The 17728-nt window shown below is 43.2% G+C and overlaps 1 protein-coding gene across 2 annotated transcripts; it reads left to right on the top strand.

The window, feature by feature from the left end:
- The first annotated feature begins 7858 nt into the window (after nucleotides 1-7858).
- On the top strand, nucleotides 7859-15458 carry ifngr1 (interferon gamma receptor 1). Of its 2 annotated transcripts, none has more exons than XM_061915465.1 (7): nucleotides 7859-8001; nucleotides 11356-11467; nucleotides 11528-11718; nucleotides 11783-11949; nucleotides 12015-12189; nucleotides 13807-13937; nucleotides 14005-15458. In XM_061915465.1, the coding sequence occupies exons 1-7, from the start codon at nucleotides 7935-7937 to the stop codon at nucleotides 14293-14295; spliced, it is 1134 nt and encodes a 377-aa protein (XP_061771449.1). In that variant the 5' UTR covers nucleotides 7859-7934; the 3' UTR covers nucleotides 14296-15458. The 2 variants fall into 2 exon arrangements, with proteins under 2 accessions (XP_061771449.1, XP_061771457.1); XM_061915473.1 differs by having other exon boundaries at nucleotides 11783-11931.
- The last annotated feature ends 2270 nt before the right edge of the window (nucleotides 15459-17728 follow it).

The raw sequence follows: 17728 nt of genomic DNA on the forward strand, positions 1-17728 counted from the left end.
AGAGGTTGGACTCACCACAGACGTCGTGTTCCAAGGTCTCACAGAGGTTGGACTCACCACAGACGTCGTGTTCCAAGGTCTCACAGAGGTTGGACTCACCACAGACGTCGTGTTCCATGGTCTCACAGAGGTTGGACTCACCACAGACGTCGTGTTCCAAGGTCTCACAGAGGTTGGACTCACCACAGACGTCGTGTTCCATGGTCTCACAGAGGTTGGACTCACCACAGACGTCGTGTTCCAAGGTCTCACAGAGGTTGGACTCACCACAGACGTCGTGTTCCATGGTCTCACAGAGGTTGGACTCACCACAGACGTCGTGTTCCAAGGTCTCACAGAGGTTGGACTCACCACAGACGTCGTGTTCCATGGTCTCACAGAGGTTGGACTCACCACAGACGTCGTGTTCCATGGTCTCACAGAGGTTGGACTCACCACAGATGTCGTGTTCCAAGGTCTCACAGAGGTTGGACTCACCACAGACGTCGTGTTCCAAGGTCTCACAGAGGTTGGACTCACCACAGACGTCGTGTTCCATGGTCTCACAGAGGTTGGACTCACCACAGACGTGTTCCATGGTCTCACAGAGGTTGGACTCACCACAGACGTCGTGTTCCATGGTCTCACAGAGGTTGGACTCACCACAGACGTCGTGTTCCAAGGTCTCACAGAGGTTGGACTCACCACAGACGTCGTGTTCCATGGTCTCACAGAGGTTGGACTCACCACAGACGTCGTGTTCCATGGTCTCACAGAGGTTGGACTCACCACAGACGTCGTGTTCCAAGGTGGAGAGTGGGTCTCACGGAGGTTGGACTCACCACAGACGTCGTGTTCCAAGGTCTCACAGAGGTTGGACTCACCACAGACGTCGTGTTCCATGGTCTCACAGAGGTTGGACTCACCACAGACGTCGTGTTCCATGGTCTCACAGAGGTTGGACTCACCACAGACGTCGTGTTCCATGGTCTCACAGAGGTTGGACTCACCACAGACGTCGTGTTCCATGGTCTCACAGAGGTTGGACTCACCACAGACGTCGTGTTCCAAGGTGGAGAGTGGGTCTCACGGAGGTTGGACTCACCACAGACGTCGTGTTCCAAGGTCTCACAGAGGTTGGACTCACCACAGATGTCGTGTTCCAAGGTCTCACAGAGGTTGGACTCACCACAGACGTCGTGTTCCAAGGTCTCACAGAGGTTGGACTCACCACAGACGTCGTGTTCCATGGTCTCACAGAGGTTGGACTCACCACAGACGTGTTCCATGGTCTCACAGAGGTTGGACTCACCACAGACGTCGTGTTCCATGGTCTCACAGAGGTTGGACTCACCACAGACGTCGTGTTCCAAGGTCTCACAGAGGTTGGACTCACCACAGACGTCGTGTTCCATGGTCTCACAGAGGTTGGACTCACCACAGACGTCGTGTTCCATGGTCTCACAGAGGTTGGACTCACCACAGACGTCGTGTTCCAAGGTGGAGAGTGGGTCTCACGGAGGTTGGACTCACCACAGACGTCGTGTTCCAAGGTCTCACAGAGGTTGGACTCACCACAGACGTCGTGTTCCATGGTCTCACAGAGGTTGGACTCACCACAGACGTCGTGTTCCATGGTCTCACAGAGGTTGGACTCACCACAGACGTCGTGTTCCATGGTCTCACAGAGGTTGGACTCACCACAGACGTCGTGTTCCATGGTCTCACAGAGGTTGGACTCACCACAGACGTCGTGTTCCAAGGTGGAGAGTGGGTCTCACGGAGGTTGGACTCACCACAGACGTCGTGTTCCAAGGTCTCACAGAGGTTGGACTCACCACAGATGTCGTGTTCCATGGTCTCACAGAGGTTGGACTCACCACAGATGTCGTGTTCCATGGTCTCACAGAGGTTGGACTCACCACAGACGTCGTGTTCCATGGTCTCACAGAGGTTGGACTCACCACAGACGTCGTGTTCCAAGGTGGAGAGTGGGTCTCACGGAGGTTGGACTCACCACAGACGTCGTGTTCCAAGGTCTCACAGAGGTTGGACTCACCACAGACGTCGTGTTCCATGGTCTCACAGAGGTTGGACTCACCACAGACGTCGTGTTCCATGGTCTCACAGAGGTTGGACTCACCACAGACGTCGTGTTCCATGGTCTCACAGAGGTTGGACTCACCACAGACGTCGTGTTCCATGGTCTCACAGAGGTTGGACTCACCACAGACGTCGTGTTCCATGGTCTCACAGAGGTTGGACTCACCACAGACGTCGTGTTCCAAGGTCTCACAGAGGTTGGACTCACCACAGACGTCGTGTTCCATGGTCTCACAGAGGTTGGACTCACCACAGACGTCGTGTTCCATGGTCTCACAGAGGTTGGACTCACCACAGACGTCGTGTTCCAAGGTCTCACAGAGGTTGGACTCACCACAGACGTCGTGTTCCATGGTCTCACAGAGGTTGGACTCACCACAGACGTCGTGTTCCAAGGTCTCACAGAGGTTGGACTCACCACAGACGTCGTGTTCCATGGTCTCACAGAGGTTGGACTCACCACAGACGTCGTGTTCCATGGTCTCACAGAGGTTGGACTCACCACAGACGTCGTGTTCCATGGTCTCACAGAGGTTGGACTCACCACAGACGTCGTGTTCCATGGTCTCACAGAGGTTGGTGCTGCTAGCAAGGCGGCTAATTAGCGGCTCCTCTCGTGCGGCTAATTAGCAACAGGTGCGGCAAATTTTGGTCGTTTGGTGGAAAGTTGGTCGTGGAAGTGGACACTTCTTCTTCTTCTTCTTCTTCTTCAGTGATGTCATCTTAAGCATAAATCACACTGGATTGATGAAATAAATTAATATTAACCTCACTATAAACATGTTAGTAATAATACCTGTTCAAACTAATTCAATCAATCAATCAATGTTTACTTATATAGCCCTAAATCACTAGTGTCTCAAAGGGCTGCACAAAACACTACGACATCCCCGGTAGGCCCAGATAAGGGCAAGGAAAAACTCACACCCAGTGGGACGTCGGTGACAATGATGACTATGAGAACCTTGGAGAGGAGGAAAGCAATGGATGTCGAGCGGGTCTAACATGATACTGTGAAAGTTCAATCCATAATGGATCCAACAGAGTCGCAAGAGTCCAGTCCAAAGCGGATCCGACACAGCAGCGAGAGTCCCGTTCACAGCGGAGCCAGCAGGAAACCATCCCAAGCGGAGGCGGATCGGCAGCGCAGAGATGTCCCCAGCCGATACACAGGCAAGCAGTACATGGCCACCGGATCGGACCGGACCGGACCCCCTCCACAAGGGAGAGTGGGACATAGGAGAAAAAGAAAAGAAACGGCAGATCAACTGGTCGAAAAAGGGAGTCTATTTAAAGGCTAGAGTATACAAATGAGTTTTAAGGTGAGACTTAAATGCTTCTACTGAGGTGGCATCTCGAACTGTTACCGGGAGGGCATTCCAGAGTACTGGAGCCCGAAATGAAAATGCTCTATAGCCCGCAGACTTTTTTTGGGCTTTGGGAATCACTAATAAGCCGGAGTCCTTTGAAGGCAGATTTCTTGCCGGGACATATGGTACAATACAATCGGCAAGATAGGATGGAGCTAGACCGTGTAGTATTTTATACGTAAGTAGTAAAACCTTAAAGTCACATCTTAAGTGCACAGGAAGCCAGTGCAGGTGAGCCAGTATAGGTATATATGTATATATGTATGTATATAAAGGTATATACAGTATAGGTATGTATGTATGTATATATGTATATAAAGGTATTTACAGTACAGGTATATATGTATGTATATAAAGGTATATACAGTATAGGTATATATGTATATATATATGTATATAAAGGTATATACAGTATAGGTATATATGTATGTATATATGTATATAAAGGTATTTACAGTACAGGTATATATGTATGTATATATGTATATAAAGGTATATACAGTATAGGTATATATGTATGTATATATGTATATAAAGGTATATACAGTATAGGTATATATGTATGTATATATGTATATAAAGGTATATACAGTATAGGTATATATGTATGTATATATGTATACAAAGGTATATACAGTACAGGCGTAATGTGATCAAACTTTCTTGTTCTTATCAAAAGTCTAGCAGCCGCATTTTGTACCAACTGTAATCTTTTAATGCTAGACATGGGGAGACCCGAAAATAATAGGTTACAGTAGTCGAGGCGAGACGTAACAAACGCATGGATAATGATCTCAGCGTCTTTAGTGGACAGAATGGAGCGAATTTTAGCGATATTACGGAGATGAAAGAAGGCCGTTTTAGTAACGCTTTTAATGTGTGCCTCAAAGGAGATTCTTTACCGGGTTGCCTTGTTTAATTGTTTGGTTGTCAAATGTTAGAGTTGTATTATTAAATAGAGGTCGGTGTCTAGCAGGACCGATAATCAGCATTTCCGTTTTTTTGGCGTTGAGTTGCAAAAAGTTAGCGGACATCCATTGTTTAATTTCATTAAGACACACCTCCAGCTGACTACAGTCCGGCGTGTTGGTCAGCTTTAGGGGCATGTAGAGTTGGGTGTCATCAGCATAACAGTAAAAGCTAACACCGTATTTGCGTATGATGTCACCTAGCGGCAGCATGTAGATGCTGAAGAGTGCAGGGCCAATTGTTGTAGTCTCCTACATTGTAGTCTCCTCAATTCTAGTCTCCTCAATTCTAATCTCCTACATTGTAGTCTCCTGCATTGTAGTCTCCTACATTGTAGTCTCCTCCATTGTAGTTTCCTGCATTGCAGTCTCCTACAGTGTAGTCTCCTGAATTGTAGTCTCCTGCATTGTAGTCTCCTGCATTGTTGTCTCCTACATTGTAGTCTCCTACATTGTAGTCTCCTACATTGTAGTCACCTGCATTGTAGTCACCTGCATTGTAGTCTCCTACATTGTAGTCTCCTGCATTGTAGTCTCCTACATTGTAGTCACCTGCATTGTAGTCTCCTGCATTGTAGTCTCCTACATTGTCTCCTGCATTGTAGTCTCCTACATTTTCTCCTGCATTGTAGTCTCCTGCATTGTAGTCTCCTGCATTGTAGTCTCCTGCATTGTAGTCTCCTACATTGTCTCCTGCATTGTAGTCTCCTGCATTGTAGTCTCCTACATTGTTGTCTCCTACATTGTAGTCTCCTACATTGTAGTCTCCTGCATTGTAGTCTCCTACATTGTCTCCTGCATTGTAGTCTCCTACATTGTCTCCTGCAATGTAGTCTCCTACATTGTAGTCTCCTGTATTGTAGTCTCCTACATTGTCTCCTGCATTGTAGTCTCCTGCATTGTAGTCTCCTACATTGTAGTCTCCTACATTGTAGTCTCCTACATTGTAGTCTCCTGCATTGTCTCCTGCATTGTAGTCTCCTACATTGTCTCCTGCATTGTAGTCTCCTACATTGTCTCCTGAATTGTAGTCTCCTGCATTGTAGTCTCCTGCATTGTAGTCTCCTACATTGTTGTCTCCTGCATTGTCTCCTACATTGTAGTCTCCTACATTGTTGTCTCCTGCATTGTCTCCTACATTGTAGTCTCCTACATTGTCTCCTGCATTGTAGTCTCCTACATTGTCTCCTGCAATGTAGTCTCCTACATTGTAGTCTCCTGCATTGTAGTCTCCTACATTGTCTCCTGCATTGTAGTCTCCTGCATTGTAGTCTCCTACATTGTAGTCTCCTACATTGTAGTCTCCTACATTGTAGTCTCCTACATTGTCTCCTACATTGTAGTCGCCTGCATTGTAGTCTCCTACATTGTAGTCTCCTGCATTGTAGTCTCCTGCATTGTTGTCTCCTACATTGTAGTCTCCTGCATTGTTGTCTCCTACATTGCAGTCCCCTACATTGCAGTCTCCTGCATTGTAGTCTCCTACATTGTTGTCTCCTACATTGTAGTCACCTGCATTGTAGTCTCCTGCATTGTAGTCTCCTGCATTGTAGTCTCCTACATTGTAGTCTCCTGCATTGTAGTCTCCTGCATTGTAGTCTCCTACATTGTCTCCTGCATTGTAGTCTCCTACATTGTAGTCTCCTGCATTGTAGTCTCCTACATTGTAGTCTCCTACATTGTCTCCTGCATTGTAGTCTCCTACATTGTTTCCTACATTGTCTCCTGCATTGTAGTCTCCTACATTGTAGTCTCCTGCATTGTAGTCTCCTGCATTGTTGTCTCCTACATTGTAGTCTCCTGCATTGTTGTCTCCTACATTGCAGTCCCATACATTGTAGTCTCCTGCATTGTAGTCTCCTACATTGTCTCCTACATTGTCTCCTGCATTGTAGTCTCCTGCATTGTAGTCTCCTATATTGTAGTCTCCTGCATTGTAGTCACCTGCATTGTAGTCACCTGCATTGTAGTCTCCTGCATTGTAGTCACCTGCATTGTAGTCTCCTGCATTGTAGTCTCCTGCATTGTAGTCTCCTACATTGTAGTCACCTGCATTGTAGTCTCCTACATTTTAGTCACCTGCATTGTAGTCTCCTACATTGTCTCCTACATTGTAGTCGCCTGCATTGTAGTCTCCTGCATTGTAGTCTCCAACATTGTAGTCTCCTGCATTGTAGTCTCCTACATTGTCTCCTGCATTGTAGTCTCCTACATTGTAGTCTCCTACATTGTAGTCTCCTGCATTGTAGTCTCCTGCATTGTAGTCTCCTACATTGTAGTCTCCTACATTGTAGTCTCCTGCATTGTAGTCTCCTACATTGTAGTCTCCTACATTGTAGTCTCCTGCATTGTAGTCTCCTGCATTGTAGTCTCCTACATTGTCTCCTGCATTGTAGTCTCCTACATTGTAGTCTCCTACATTGTAGTCTCCAACATTGTCTCCTGCATTGTAGTCTCCTACATTGTAGTCTCCAACATTGTCTCCTGCATTGTAGTCTCCTACATTGTAGTCTCGAACAGTGTCTCCTGCATTGTAGTCTCCTACATTGTCTCCTGCATTGTAGTCTCCTGCATTGTAGTCTCCTATATTGTAGTCTCCTGCATTGTAGTCACCTGCATTGTAGTCACCTGCATTGTAGTCTCCTGCATTGTAGTCTCCTGCATTGTAGTCTCCTGCATTGTAGTCTCCTACATTGTAGTCACCTGCATTGTAGTCTCCTACATTTTAGTCACCTGCATTGTAGTCTCCTACATTGTCTCCTACATTGTAGTCGCCTGCATTGTAGTCTCCTGCATTGTAGTCTCCTACATTGTAGTCTCCTGCATTGTAGTCTCCTACATTGTAGTCTCCAACATTGTAGTCTCCTGCATTGTAGTCTCCTACATTGTAGTCTCCTGCATTGTAGTCTCCTACATTGTCTCCTGCATTGTAGTCTCCTACATTGTAGTCTCCTACATTGTAGTCTCCTGCATTGTAGTCTCCTGCATTGTAGTCTCCTGCATTGTAGTCTCCTACATTGTAGTCTCCTACATTGTAGTCTCCTGCATTGTAGTCTCCTACATTGTAGTCTCCTACATTGTAGTCTCCTGCATTGTAGTCTCCTGCATTGTAGTCTCCTACATTGTCTCCTGCATTGTAGTCTCCTACATTGTAGTCTCCTACATTGTAGTCTCCAACATTGTCTCCTGCATTGTAGTCTCCTACATTGTAATCACCTATATTGCAGTAATAAAATATCAACCTCGCTATAAACAAGGTAAGAATGCCTATTAAAACTAACAATGATATAATAAAAGAGTTATTGTTATGAATCGTGTTGTTTTTCTAACGTATCTGATCATGGCGTTCGTGTTTTGTTTCTGCTCGCCGCGTTCAGTGTCTTTCCAGTTTCTCTACATTCCACTTTTTTATTTTGAAAGGCAGCCTGACGTCAGCAGGTGACTTCCGCTCGGGCAGGTAAAAAGTAGGCGGCCAGCGGGCTGCACTTTACTGGACTGTCGGAGCTGCTGAGGCATGGTGGCCGGTGGTGCGTTCAGGGACCTACTGATGCTGTTGGTCACCGCGGTGTCCACTCAGCCAGGTTAGTTTCTTCTCCTTTTACCTTCTCCACTGCTTGCGTGGAGCTTCTGCTTCTAAGGCCACACTCTAGTCTTACTCGTGTGGTAGTTCTGTCTGCTTCTAAGGCCACACTCTAGTCTTACTCGTGTGGTAGTTCTGTCTGCTTCTAAGGCCACACTCTGGTCTTACTCGTGTGGTAGTTCTGTCTGCTTCTAAGGCCACACTCTAGTCTTACTCGTGTGGTAGTTCTGTCTGCTTCTAAGGCCACACTCTAGTCTTACTGGTGTGGGACTTCTGTGGCGCCGAGTGATAAAAGCCATGATTGAGAGGTTCAAAGTCCAAACCGCACCTTCCAGACATTCATGCTATGTTGTTTGCATTCTTCTTCTTAGGTCTTATTATTGATATCATTGTGTCTTTATTCATGTTGTGATTATTGGGACAAGCGGTAGGAAATGTATGGATGCTTATTATGGATGTCATGGATATTTTAGTATTAATGTTATGTTATTATTATGTTGTTATGGATGTTATTTTATTGTTATTGTGTATTTTCTAATCATATTTGTATTAACGTTATGATTACTATGGATGGTATGATTTTTTTTAAGGATTGATATTAGTATTGTTATAACTATTGTTTGTTACTATTATGTTGTTTTCTATTGTTAGTATTATTTATATTTTACTCATATTACATTTGTATTGATGTTATATTATGAATGTTTTATGATCATTAGTATTAATTATTTATATTGTGTTTTTTATTGTTAGTATTATATATATTATATTCATATTACATTTGTATTAATGTTATGATTATTATGTTTTATTATCATTAGTATTAATGTTTTAACTATTATATTACTATTATGTTGTTATTTTATTATTATTGTTATTATTTATTATTATTATTGTACTTTTATCAGTAATGTGATGATTATCAATGTTATGGATTATTTTATTAATTTAATTTGTATTAATATTATAACTAAAATACTACTATTATGTTAACATTATTTTATTATTGTTAGTAATATTCATATTACCTTTTTATAATATATTATTATAGATGTTATGAATATTTTATTATTAATGTTAAACTATGTTACGCTACAATTATGTTATTTATATTATTATGATCATTTATGTTAGAATTATTGTATTTTTATTATTTGTATGTTATGATTGTTATGGTTATTAATGTTATGAATTATTTTATCAATTTCCTAAGTAGTATTGATGTTATTTTAACTTTATACTGCAACTGTTATTTTTATTTCATTATTGTTAGTATTATTTATATTGTTATTATATTTTTATAAATGTTATGATTATGATGGATGTTCTGAATATTATAACTGTTATGTTACTATTGTTATTTACATTATTTTATTATTATTGTTAGTATTTATATTATTGTATTTTTATTAATTTCATGTTATGATTATTAAGATTATGAATTAATTTAATTAGTATTATGTTATAACTATGTTATACTACTATTATGTTATTGTTAGTATTACTATTTATATTTTAATTAATGTTGTGTTATGTTTTAATTATTATGGTTATTGTTAATGTTCTGAATTATTTTTTATTAATGTCATTAGTATTAATATAACTTTATTATACTATGTTATTATCATTATTTTATTATTATATATATTTTTTTAATGTTATGATTATTATGGATGTTGTGAATATTTTATTAATGTTATAACTGTTGTTTTACTATTATGTTGTTATTTATGTTATTGTATTATTATTATTAATGTATTTTATTAATTTTATGTTATGATTTTTTGGGTTATCAATGTTATTAATTATTTTATGATTTTCATTAGTATTAATGTTATTATAACTATATTATACTACCATTATGTCATTTTATTGTTGTTAGTATTACTAAATGGTGTGCCAATCTTCAGCTGACACCTGGCAGTTTAAATACCAACTGGCAACTGCCGCGCTAATCGCTAGCTGACAACGGGTGGGCTAATCGCTAGATAGCTGACAACAGCTGCTAAAAGGTAATATAAAGCTAACTGACGATTAGCTGCCCGCTTGCGCCGCTAGTTATAGCTGGCAACTGATGCACTAATCGCTAGCTGACAACTGACACGCTAATCGCCAGCTCACAAGAGACGCGCTAATCGCTGGCTGACAACTGGTGTGCTCATCTTTAACTGACAGTTTGCAACCCTAATTGCTGGCCGGCTACTAGCGTGTTAACCACCAGCTAACAATTATCGTGCTTATCGCTAACGAACACCTTTAAGACATCTGCTGGCAGGCAGTTTGCGACCCTAATTGCTAGCAGGTTACCAGACTGTTAATCACTAGCAAAAAATGATCGCGCTAATCGCTAACTGACAAATGGCGTGCCAATCTCCAGCTGACATCTGGCAGGTTAAATACTAGCTGGCAGCGCTAATCCCCTGCTGATAACGGCTGTGCTAATCGCTAGATAGCTTACACCCGCTAACGTGACAATTCGCTGGCAACTGCCAAGCTAATTGCCAGCTCACAACAGACGCGCTAATCGCTAGATGACAGCTAGTGTGCTCATCTTTAACTGGCAGTTTGCGATCCTATTTGCTAGTAGGTTACTAAAGTGTTAAAAACTAGCTGACAATCATCGTGCTAATTGTTAACTAATGAACACATTCACCTCTAGCCGACACCTGGCAGGTTAATTGCTAGCTGGTAGCTGGAGCGCTAAAAATAAAATGAAATACCGTATTTCCTTGAATTGCCGCCGGGGCGCTAATTAGTTTAAAACCTCTTCTCACTCTTGCGCTTACCAAAGGCATGCGGTAAAAGTAAGCATGCGCTCATTATTTTAAAACCTCTTCTCACTCCGGCACTTACCAAAGGCATGCAGTAAAAAAATTGAGTGTGATGTAAGCTTGGACCTTAAATCCTAATTTTCTTCCCTTTATGCGATTTCAAATTATTGAAATCAACCACCAGTGCCCCCCGTGACCCCGAAAGGGAATAAGCGGTAGAAAATGGATGGATGGATGGATGGATGAAATCAACCTCCTCCATTATGAAAATGATGACAGGGGAAGTGTCACTCGTGACGTCACGAGTTTGACCCGGCGGTAATACTAAGCATGCGCTAATTATTTTGCGAAGCGAGTTTGACCTGGCAGTAATTCAAGTCAGGCGCATAATTCAAGGAAATACGGTATTTCAAAAATACATTTGAAATATAAAAAATATTTCCAATAAAGTCTAATCAACCAAGGATTTCCCAACCGCCCTGTAGAAAACCAGAGTTCTAGAACTAGCTGCTGGCTGAGACGCTAGTGTGGAAACAGGAGTTGAGAACATTCCCCAAATGAACACTGACGTGCTTCTCGTGCAGTGGCTCCGCCCACCGAGGTGACGGTGACGTGTTACGACACGCGGGTCAGCGTGACCTGGGACTACGATCAAGATGAGACGATATTCCTGGTGGAGGTGGGACACTCGGGCAGGTGAGAAACCGTCCTTCCGGTGCTGGTCGGGTCTGGTGTCCAACCTGTGTCTTCCGGCAGCGGCGGGCGCCACCTGGAGGACGTGACCACGGCGCACAGGTACGACAACCTGAGCGCCCTGGTGTGGGACTCGCTGGACAGCGCCATGGACGTCCACTACGTCACGCTGACTGCGGCGCGAGGGGCGCGTCGTTCCCCCAGCGTGTCTGCCACCTTTAGTTTCAACAACGTGAAGATGGTGGACGTGATTTGTGAGTGACCACGTCCCCGCGTAAGACTTGTGTCCTGTGCGACCGTCTCGCTCCTTGTCCGCAGGCAAGCTGGACTTCCCACGAGTGGACGTGAGAACGCACGGCTCAAGAACCCTGGTGAGTTTCCGGAATCCGCTTCGCCACCACCCGCAACTGCGACGGTTCGACTGGAGGCACCACCTACTCTTGGACTTCATCGTGTCTTTAGTCAGCGTGAGGAAACCCTCTTTGGTCAGTCTTGGTTTGCCGGTCCGTCAAAGTAGCAAAACTGACAAGACGTTTCCTGTCCGCCTCAGGGAGACGTCAAAGGGTCCTGTCGGGCGGATCAGGAGACGTGCAGGGTGGACGTGGACTTCCCGGATGGAGTGGACCAGTGTGTCAAGCTGAACGGGACCATAAGCGACAAAGCCGGACGACTGATCGAGTTCCGACAGACGGCGCCGGTCTGTCTGGTCCAGCCTGATGGTGAAGGTTTGTGTCAGAATAATTGTATCGAAGTTATCACAAAATCTTGTGCTTCCGTGAGTTCCCGGCGAGCAGACAAACGCTGTCTTAGATCTTACCAATCAAAAGGCTTGTAAAACTCCACTGTGTATGATGGGAAGCGACATGAAGGTGTCCGTTTCTTTGATCTATTTTAATCATACTTGCCAACCCTCCCGATTTTCCCGGGAGACGCCCAAATTTCAGTGCCTCCTGAATTTCTCTTGATTTCCACCCTGACAACAATATTGGGGGCGTGCCTTAAAAGGTACTGCCTTTAGCGTCCTCTCTTACCTGAAAAGGAGACTCTTATATATGTCTCCGTTACCCATAGGTTGATCTATAACCCCTTCGACCCCTGCCCACATCTCCCGAATTCGGAGGTCTCAAGGTTGGCAAGTATGATTTGTAATCCACAGGAAGATATTGTCTTGACTTGAGAAGCAAGACCTGACCCCCCCCCTCCAGGCACCTTTTCTTTGAACTGACTTGTAACCAAAAGCGACGGCTGTTTATGACCCCCTTTCCTTTAGAAACAGCTGTTGCCACGTAATCAGGGAAGGTCCAAATAAAACAGCCGTCAATCTTTCGTCAGAGCGTGGTGGAAGACTGTACGAAGAGCACAGCCCAGATGTTTCTCCTCAATGAGCTAAATTGAATTCTCCATCTATCCATCCGAGGTCGGGTCGCGGGGGAAGCAGCCGAAGCAGACTCTCCCCAACTACTTCGTCCAGCTCTTCCCGGGGGATCCCGAGGCGTTCCCAGGCCAGCCGGGAGACAGAGTCTTCCCAACGTGTCCTGGGTCTTCCCAATGGCCTCCTACCGGTCGGACGTGCACGAAACACCTCCCTAAGGAGGCGTTCGGGTGGCATCCTGACCAGATGCTCGAACCACCTCATCTGGCTCCTCTCGATGTGGAGGAGCAGTGGCTTTACTTTGAGCTCACTCCGGATGACAGAGCTTCTCACCCTAAGGGTGAGCCCCGCCACCCGGCGGAGGAAGCTCATTTCGGCCGGTTGTACCCGTGATCTTGTCCTTTCGGTCATGAACCAAAGCTCATGACCATAGGTGAGGATGGGAATGTAGATCGACCGGTAAATTGCGATCTCACCATCCACTCTTCCCTCACTCGTGAACAAGACTCCTAGGTACTTGAACTCCTCCACTTGGGGCAGGGTCTCCTCTCCAAACCGGAGATAGCACTCCACCCTTTTTAGGGCGAGAACCATGGACTCGGAGGTACTGATTCTCATCCCGGTCGCTTCAACCTCGACTGCGAACCAATCCAGTGAGAGCTGAAGATCCTGGCCAGATGAAGCAATCAGGACCACATCATCTGCAAACAGCAGAGACCTAATCCTGCAGCCACCAAACCGGATCCCCTCAACGCCTTGACTGCGCCTAGAAATTCTGTACATAAAAGTTATGACCAGAATGGGAGTCCAACCCTCACTGGAAACGTGTCCGCCTTACTGCCGGCAATGCGGACCAAGCTCTGACACTGATCTGTCTCTGTTTGATTCCTTGCTTCTTGTCTGTTTAATAGAAGTCATCAGTGTTTGTTAGCGCTGTCTTGCTAACTGTGGCTAACCGTGTGTGTGTCAGGTTTAGCAACGATGACTCTGATTCTCTTCCTGGGGATTTTAATCGTCCTCCTCACTGTAATCGCCATCATCATCTGGCGGGTGAAGGCGTGGACCATGACGGGCGGCAAAGAAGACCTCCCAAACAGTCTGGTAGGACATCCGTACAGAGACACGGACACACTTATGAAGACTAACTCCTTGGTTCGTTGGGTCGCAGCAACCGCGCCACGTCCAGTCCAAAGGCGAGTGCATCATGGACATAGACCGCGAGATCGACATCGTCTCGGACGTGGAAAGAGTCAGCTTGATCTCCCGGAGTGACAACGGCTCCTCGGGTGATTCAACCACAACGAAAATTTCCATCCCTCCGGAGGACCCAGCGCCGGAGCTGGAAGAGGAGGAGGAGGAGGAGGAGGAAGAGGAGATACAGGAATCTCCTTACAACCAGCCTCACGTGGTCGTGGACCTGGGTGACGGACACACGGCCTTAGGTTACGTGGAGTCGTAGCAGGCAGAGGTCCGTGGTGTGGACAGTTGAGAGGGACTCAAAGGACTCAAAACTATCAGTTGGGTGGCTGTGTTCATCAAGGTCTTAAGACCGGGATGCAGCCCAGGCACTAGTTCAGGGGTCACCAACGCGGTGCCTGTGGTCACCAGGTCGCCCGTAAGGACCAGATGAGTCGCCCGCTGACCTGGTCTAAAAATAGCTCAAATAGCAGCACTTACCAGTGAGCTGCCTCTATTTTTAAAATTGCATTTATTTACTAGCAAGCTGGTCTCGCTTTGCTGGACATTTTTAATTCTAAGAGAGACAAAACTCAAATAGAATTAGAAAATCCAAGAAAATATTTGAAAGACTTGGTCTTCTTGTTTAAATAAATTCATATATTTTTTTACTTTGCTTCTTATAACTTTCAGAAAGACAATTTTAGAGAAAAAAATACAACCTTAAAAATGATTTTATGATTTTTACCTTTTAAATTCCTTCCTCTTCTTTCCTGACAATTTAAATCAATGTATTTTTTTATTTATTGTCAAGAATAATAAATACATTTTAATTTTAATTCTTCATTTTAGCTTCTGTTTTTTCGACGAAGAATATTTGTGAAATATTTCTTCAAACTTATTATGATTAAATTAAAAATAAAAATGTTCTGGTAAATCTAGAAAATCTGTAGAATCAAATTTAAATCTTTTATAATTTTTGTTCTGGAAAATCTAGAAGAAATAATGATTTGTCTTTGTTAGAAATATAGCTTGGTCCAATTTGTTATATATTCTAACAAAGTGCAGGTTGGATTTTAACCTATTTAAAACATGTCATCAAAATTCTAAAATTAATCTTAATCGGGAAAAATGACTAATGATGTTCCATAAATTATTTTTTGAATTTTTTCAAAAAGATTGGAATTAGCTAGTTTTTCTCTTCATTTTTTTCGGTTGAATTTTAAAGAGTCGAAATTGAAGATAAACTATGTTTCAAAATGTAATCTTCTTTTTTTCCCTGTTTTCTCCTTTTTTAAACCGTTCAATCAAGTGTTTTTTTCATCATTTATTCTCTACAAAAAACCTTCCGTAATAAGGGAAAAAAATGTACGACGGAATGACAGACAGAAATACCCATTTTTTTTTATATATACAGATTTATTTATTAAAGGTAAATTGAGCTAATTGGCTATTTCTGGCAATTTATTGAAGTGTGTATCAAACTGGTAGCCCTTGGCATTAATCAGTACCCAAGAAGTAGCTCTTGCTTTCAAAAATGTTGGTGACCCCTGGTTATTTTGGTACATGCTAACATTAGCAGGCAAGCATTTTAAACATTTATTTAGGTAACACACTCCAGTGTAATATTTTGGTACTTGACGCTAGTTACAGTTCGAAAATTTTAGCATGCTAGATTTTTTTTTTTAGCTAATACAACAGGTGTACACCTCAGCGTCAAACATTTTGTTGCTTGATGAATGATACCTGGTAGCATGCTAATGTTAGCATCTTTGTTTTTATAATTTGTTTTTTATTTTGTAGGTATGCTAGCATGCTAACATTAGCAGGCTAGCATTTACTTTTTTTTTTATATGTACATACCCCAGAATAATATATTTTGGTACTTGATGCTTGTGAAAGTTAGCATTTTAACAAGCTAGATTTTTTTGTATACACCACAGCAAACACGGATGATACCGTTTAGCACGATGTTAATTTTTTTACATCTAGTTTTACAGACGTACACCTCAGTCATATTTTGGTACCTGATCCATGTTAACGTTAGCAGGCTGGTATTTTAAATACATTTTTCCGGTCCACACCTCAGGGTATTGTATTTTGGTACTTGACACTCGTTAGTAAGCATTTTAGCACGCTAACATTAGCATTTTGGGCTAATTAACACGGATGATACCGTTTAGCACGCTAACATTAGCATGTTTACTTTTTTACAGCTAGTTTTACAGACGTACACCTCAGTCACATTTTGGTACCTGATCCATGTTAACGTTAGCAGGCTGGTATTTTAAATACATTTTTCCGGTCCACACCTCAGGGTAATGTATTTTGGTGCTTGACACTCGTTAGTAAGCATTTTAGCACGCTAACATTAGCATTTTGGGCTAATTAACACGGATGATACCGTTTAGCACGCTAACATTAGCATGTTTACTTTTTTACAGCTAGTTTTACAGACGTACACCTCAGTCACATTTTGGTACCTGATCCATGTTAACGTTAGCAGGCTGGTATTTTAAATACATTTTTCCGGTCCACACCTCAGGGTAATGTATTTTTGTACTTGACACTCGTGAGTAAGCATTTTAGCACACTAACATTAGCATTTTGGGCTAATTAACACGGATGATACCATTTAGCACGCTAACATTAGCATGTTTACTTTTTTACAGCTAGTTTTACAGACGTACACCTCAGTCACATTTTGGTACCTGATCCATGTTAACGTTAGCAGGCTGGTATTTTAAATACATTTTTCCGGTCCACACCTCAGGGTAATGTATTTTGGTGCTTGACACTCGTTAGTAAGCATTTTAGCACACTAACGCTAGCATTTTGGGCTAATTAACACGGATGATACCGTTTAGCACGCTAACATTAGCATGTTTACTTTTTTACAGCTAGTTTTACAGACGTACACCTCAGTCACATTTTGGTACCTGATCCATGTTAACGTTAGCAGGCTGGTATTTTAAATACATTTTTCCGGTCCACACCTCAGGGTAATGTATTTTGGTGCTTGACACTCGTTAGTAAGCATTTTAGCACGCTAACATTAGCATTTTGGGCTAATTAACACGGATGATACCGTTTAGCACGCTAACATTAGCATGTTTACTTTTTTACAGCTAGTTTTACAGACGTACACCTCAGTCATATTTTGGTACCTGATGCATGTTAACGTTAGCAGGCTGGTATTTTAAATACATTTTTTCCGGTCCACACCTCAGGGTAATGTATTTTGGTGCTTGACACTCGTTAGTAAGCATTTTAGCACGCTAACATTAGCATTTTGGGCTAATTACGCGGACAAATATCCCAGTGTCGCATTTTGATATTTCACCATTGCTAACTGCAAGCATACTGTTGTTAGCATTAGCGTGCTAAAGTTTTTGTTTCTTTGGAGAAAAAAAAATGTATATATTGTACTGCTCTTAAAGGTGAAAACTACCCAAATGGGTCATGTGTGGCTGTGGGTGGAAAAAGGTAGAGCAACCCCTGTCTTAAGACTTAGTCTTGGGGACAAACAGGACTGAATCTGAGATATGGACTTGGCACGTTTGTGTCGGCAGACATGTTTTGTTTTCTGAAGGACTGGCACCTCTCCCCTTCATGGAATGTGCCATGATCGGGCCCAACGCCTCCGTGATGCAGCGTTGCCGCGGCGACCCGGGTAACCGGAAAAACAGGCGTCATTAGCAGAAGATACAATGGTA

The sequence above is a fragment of the Nerophis ophidion genome, linkage group LG01 (assembly GCF_033978795.1).
Source record: "Nerophis ophidion isolate RoL-2023_Sa linkage group LG01, RoL_Noph_v1.0, whole genome shotgun sequence".
NCBI classification, from domain to species: domain Eukaryota; kingdom Metazoa; phylum Chordata; class Actinopteri; order Syngnathiformes; family Syngnathidae; genus Nerophis; species Nerophis ophidion.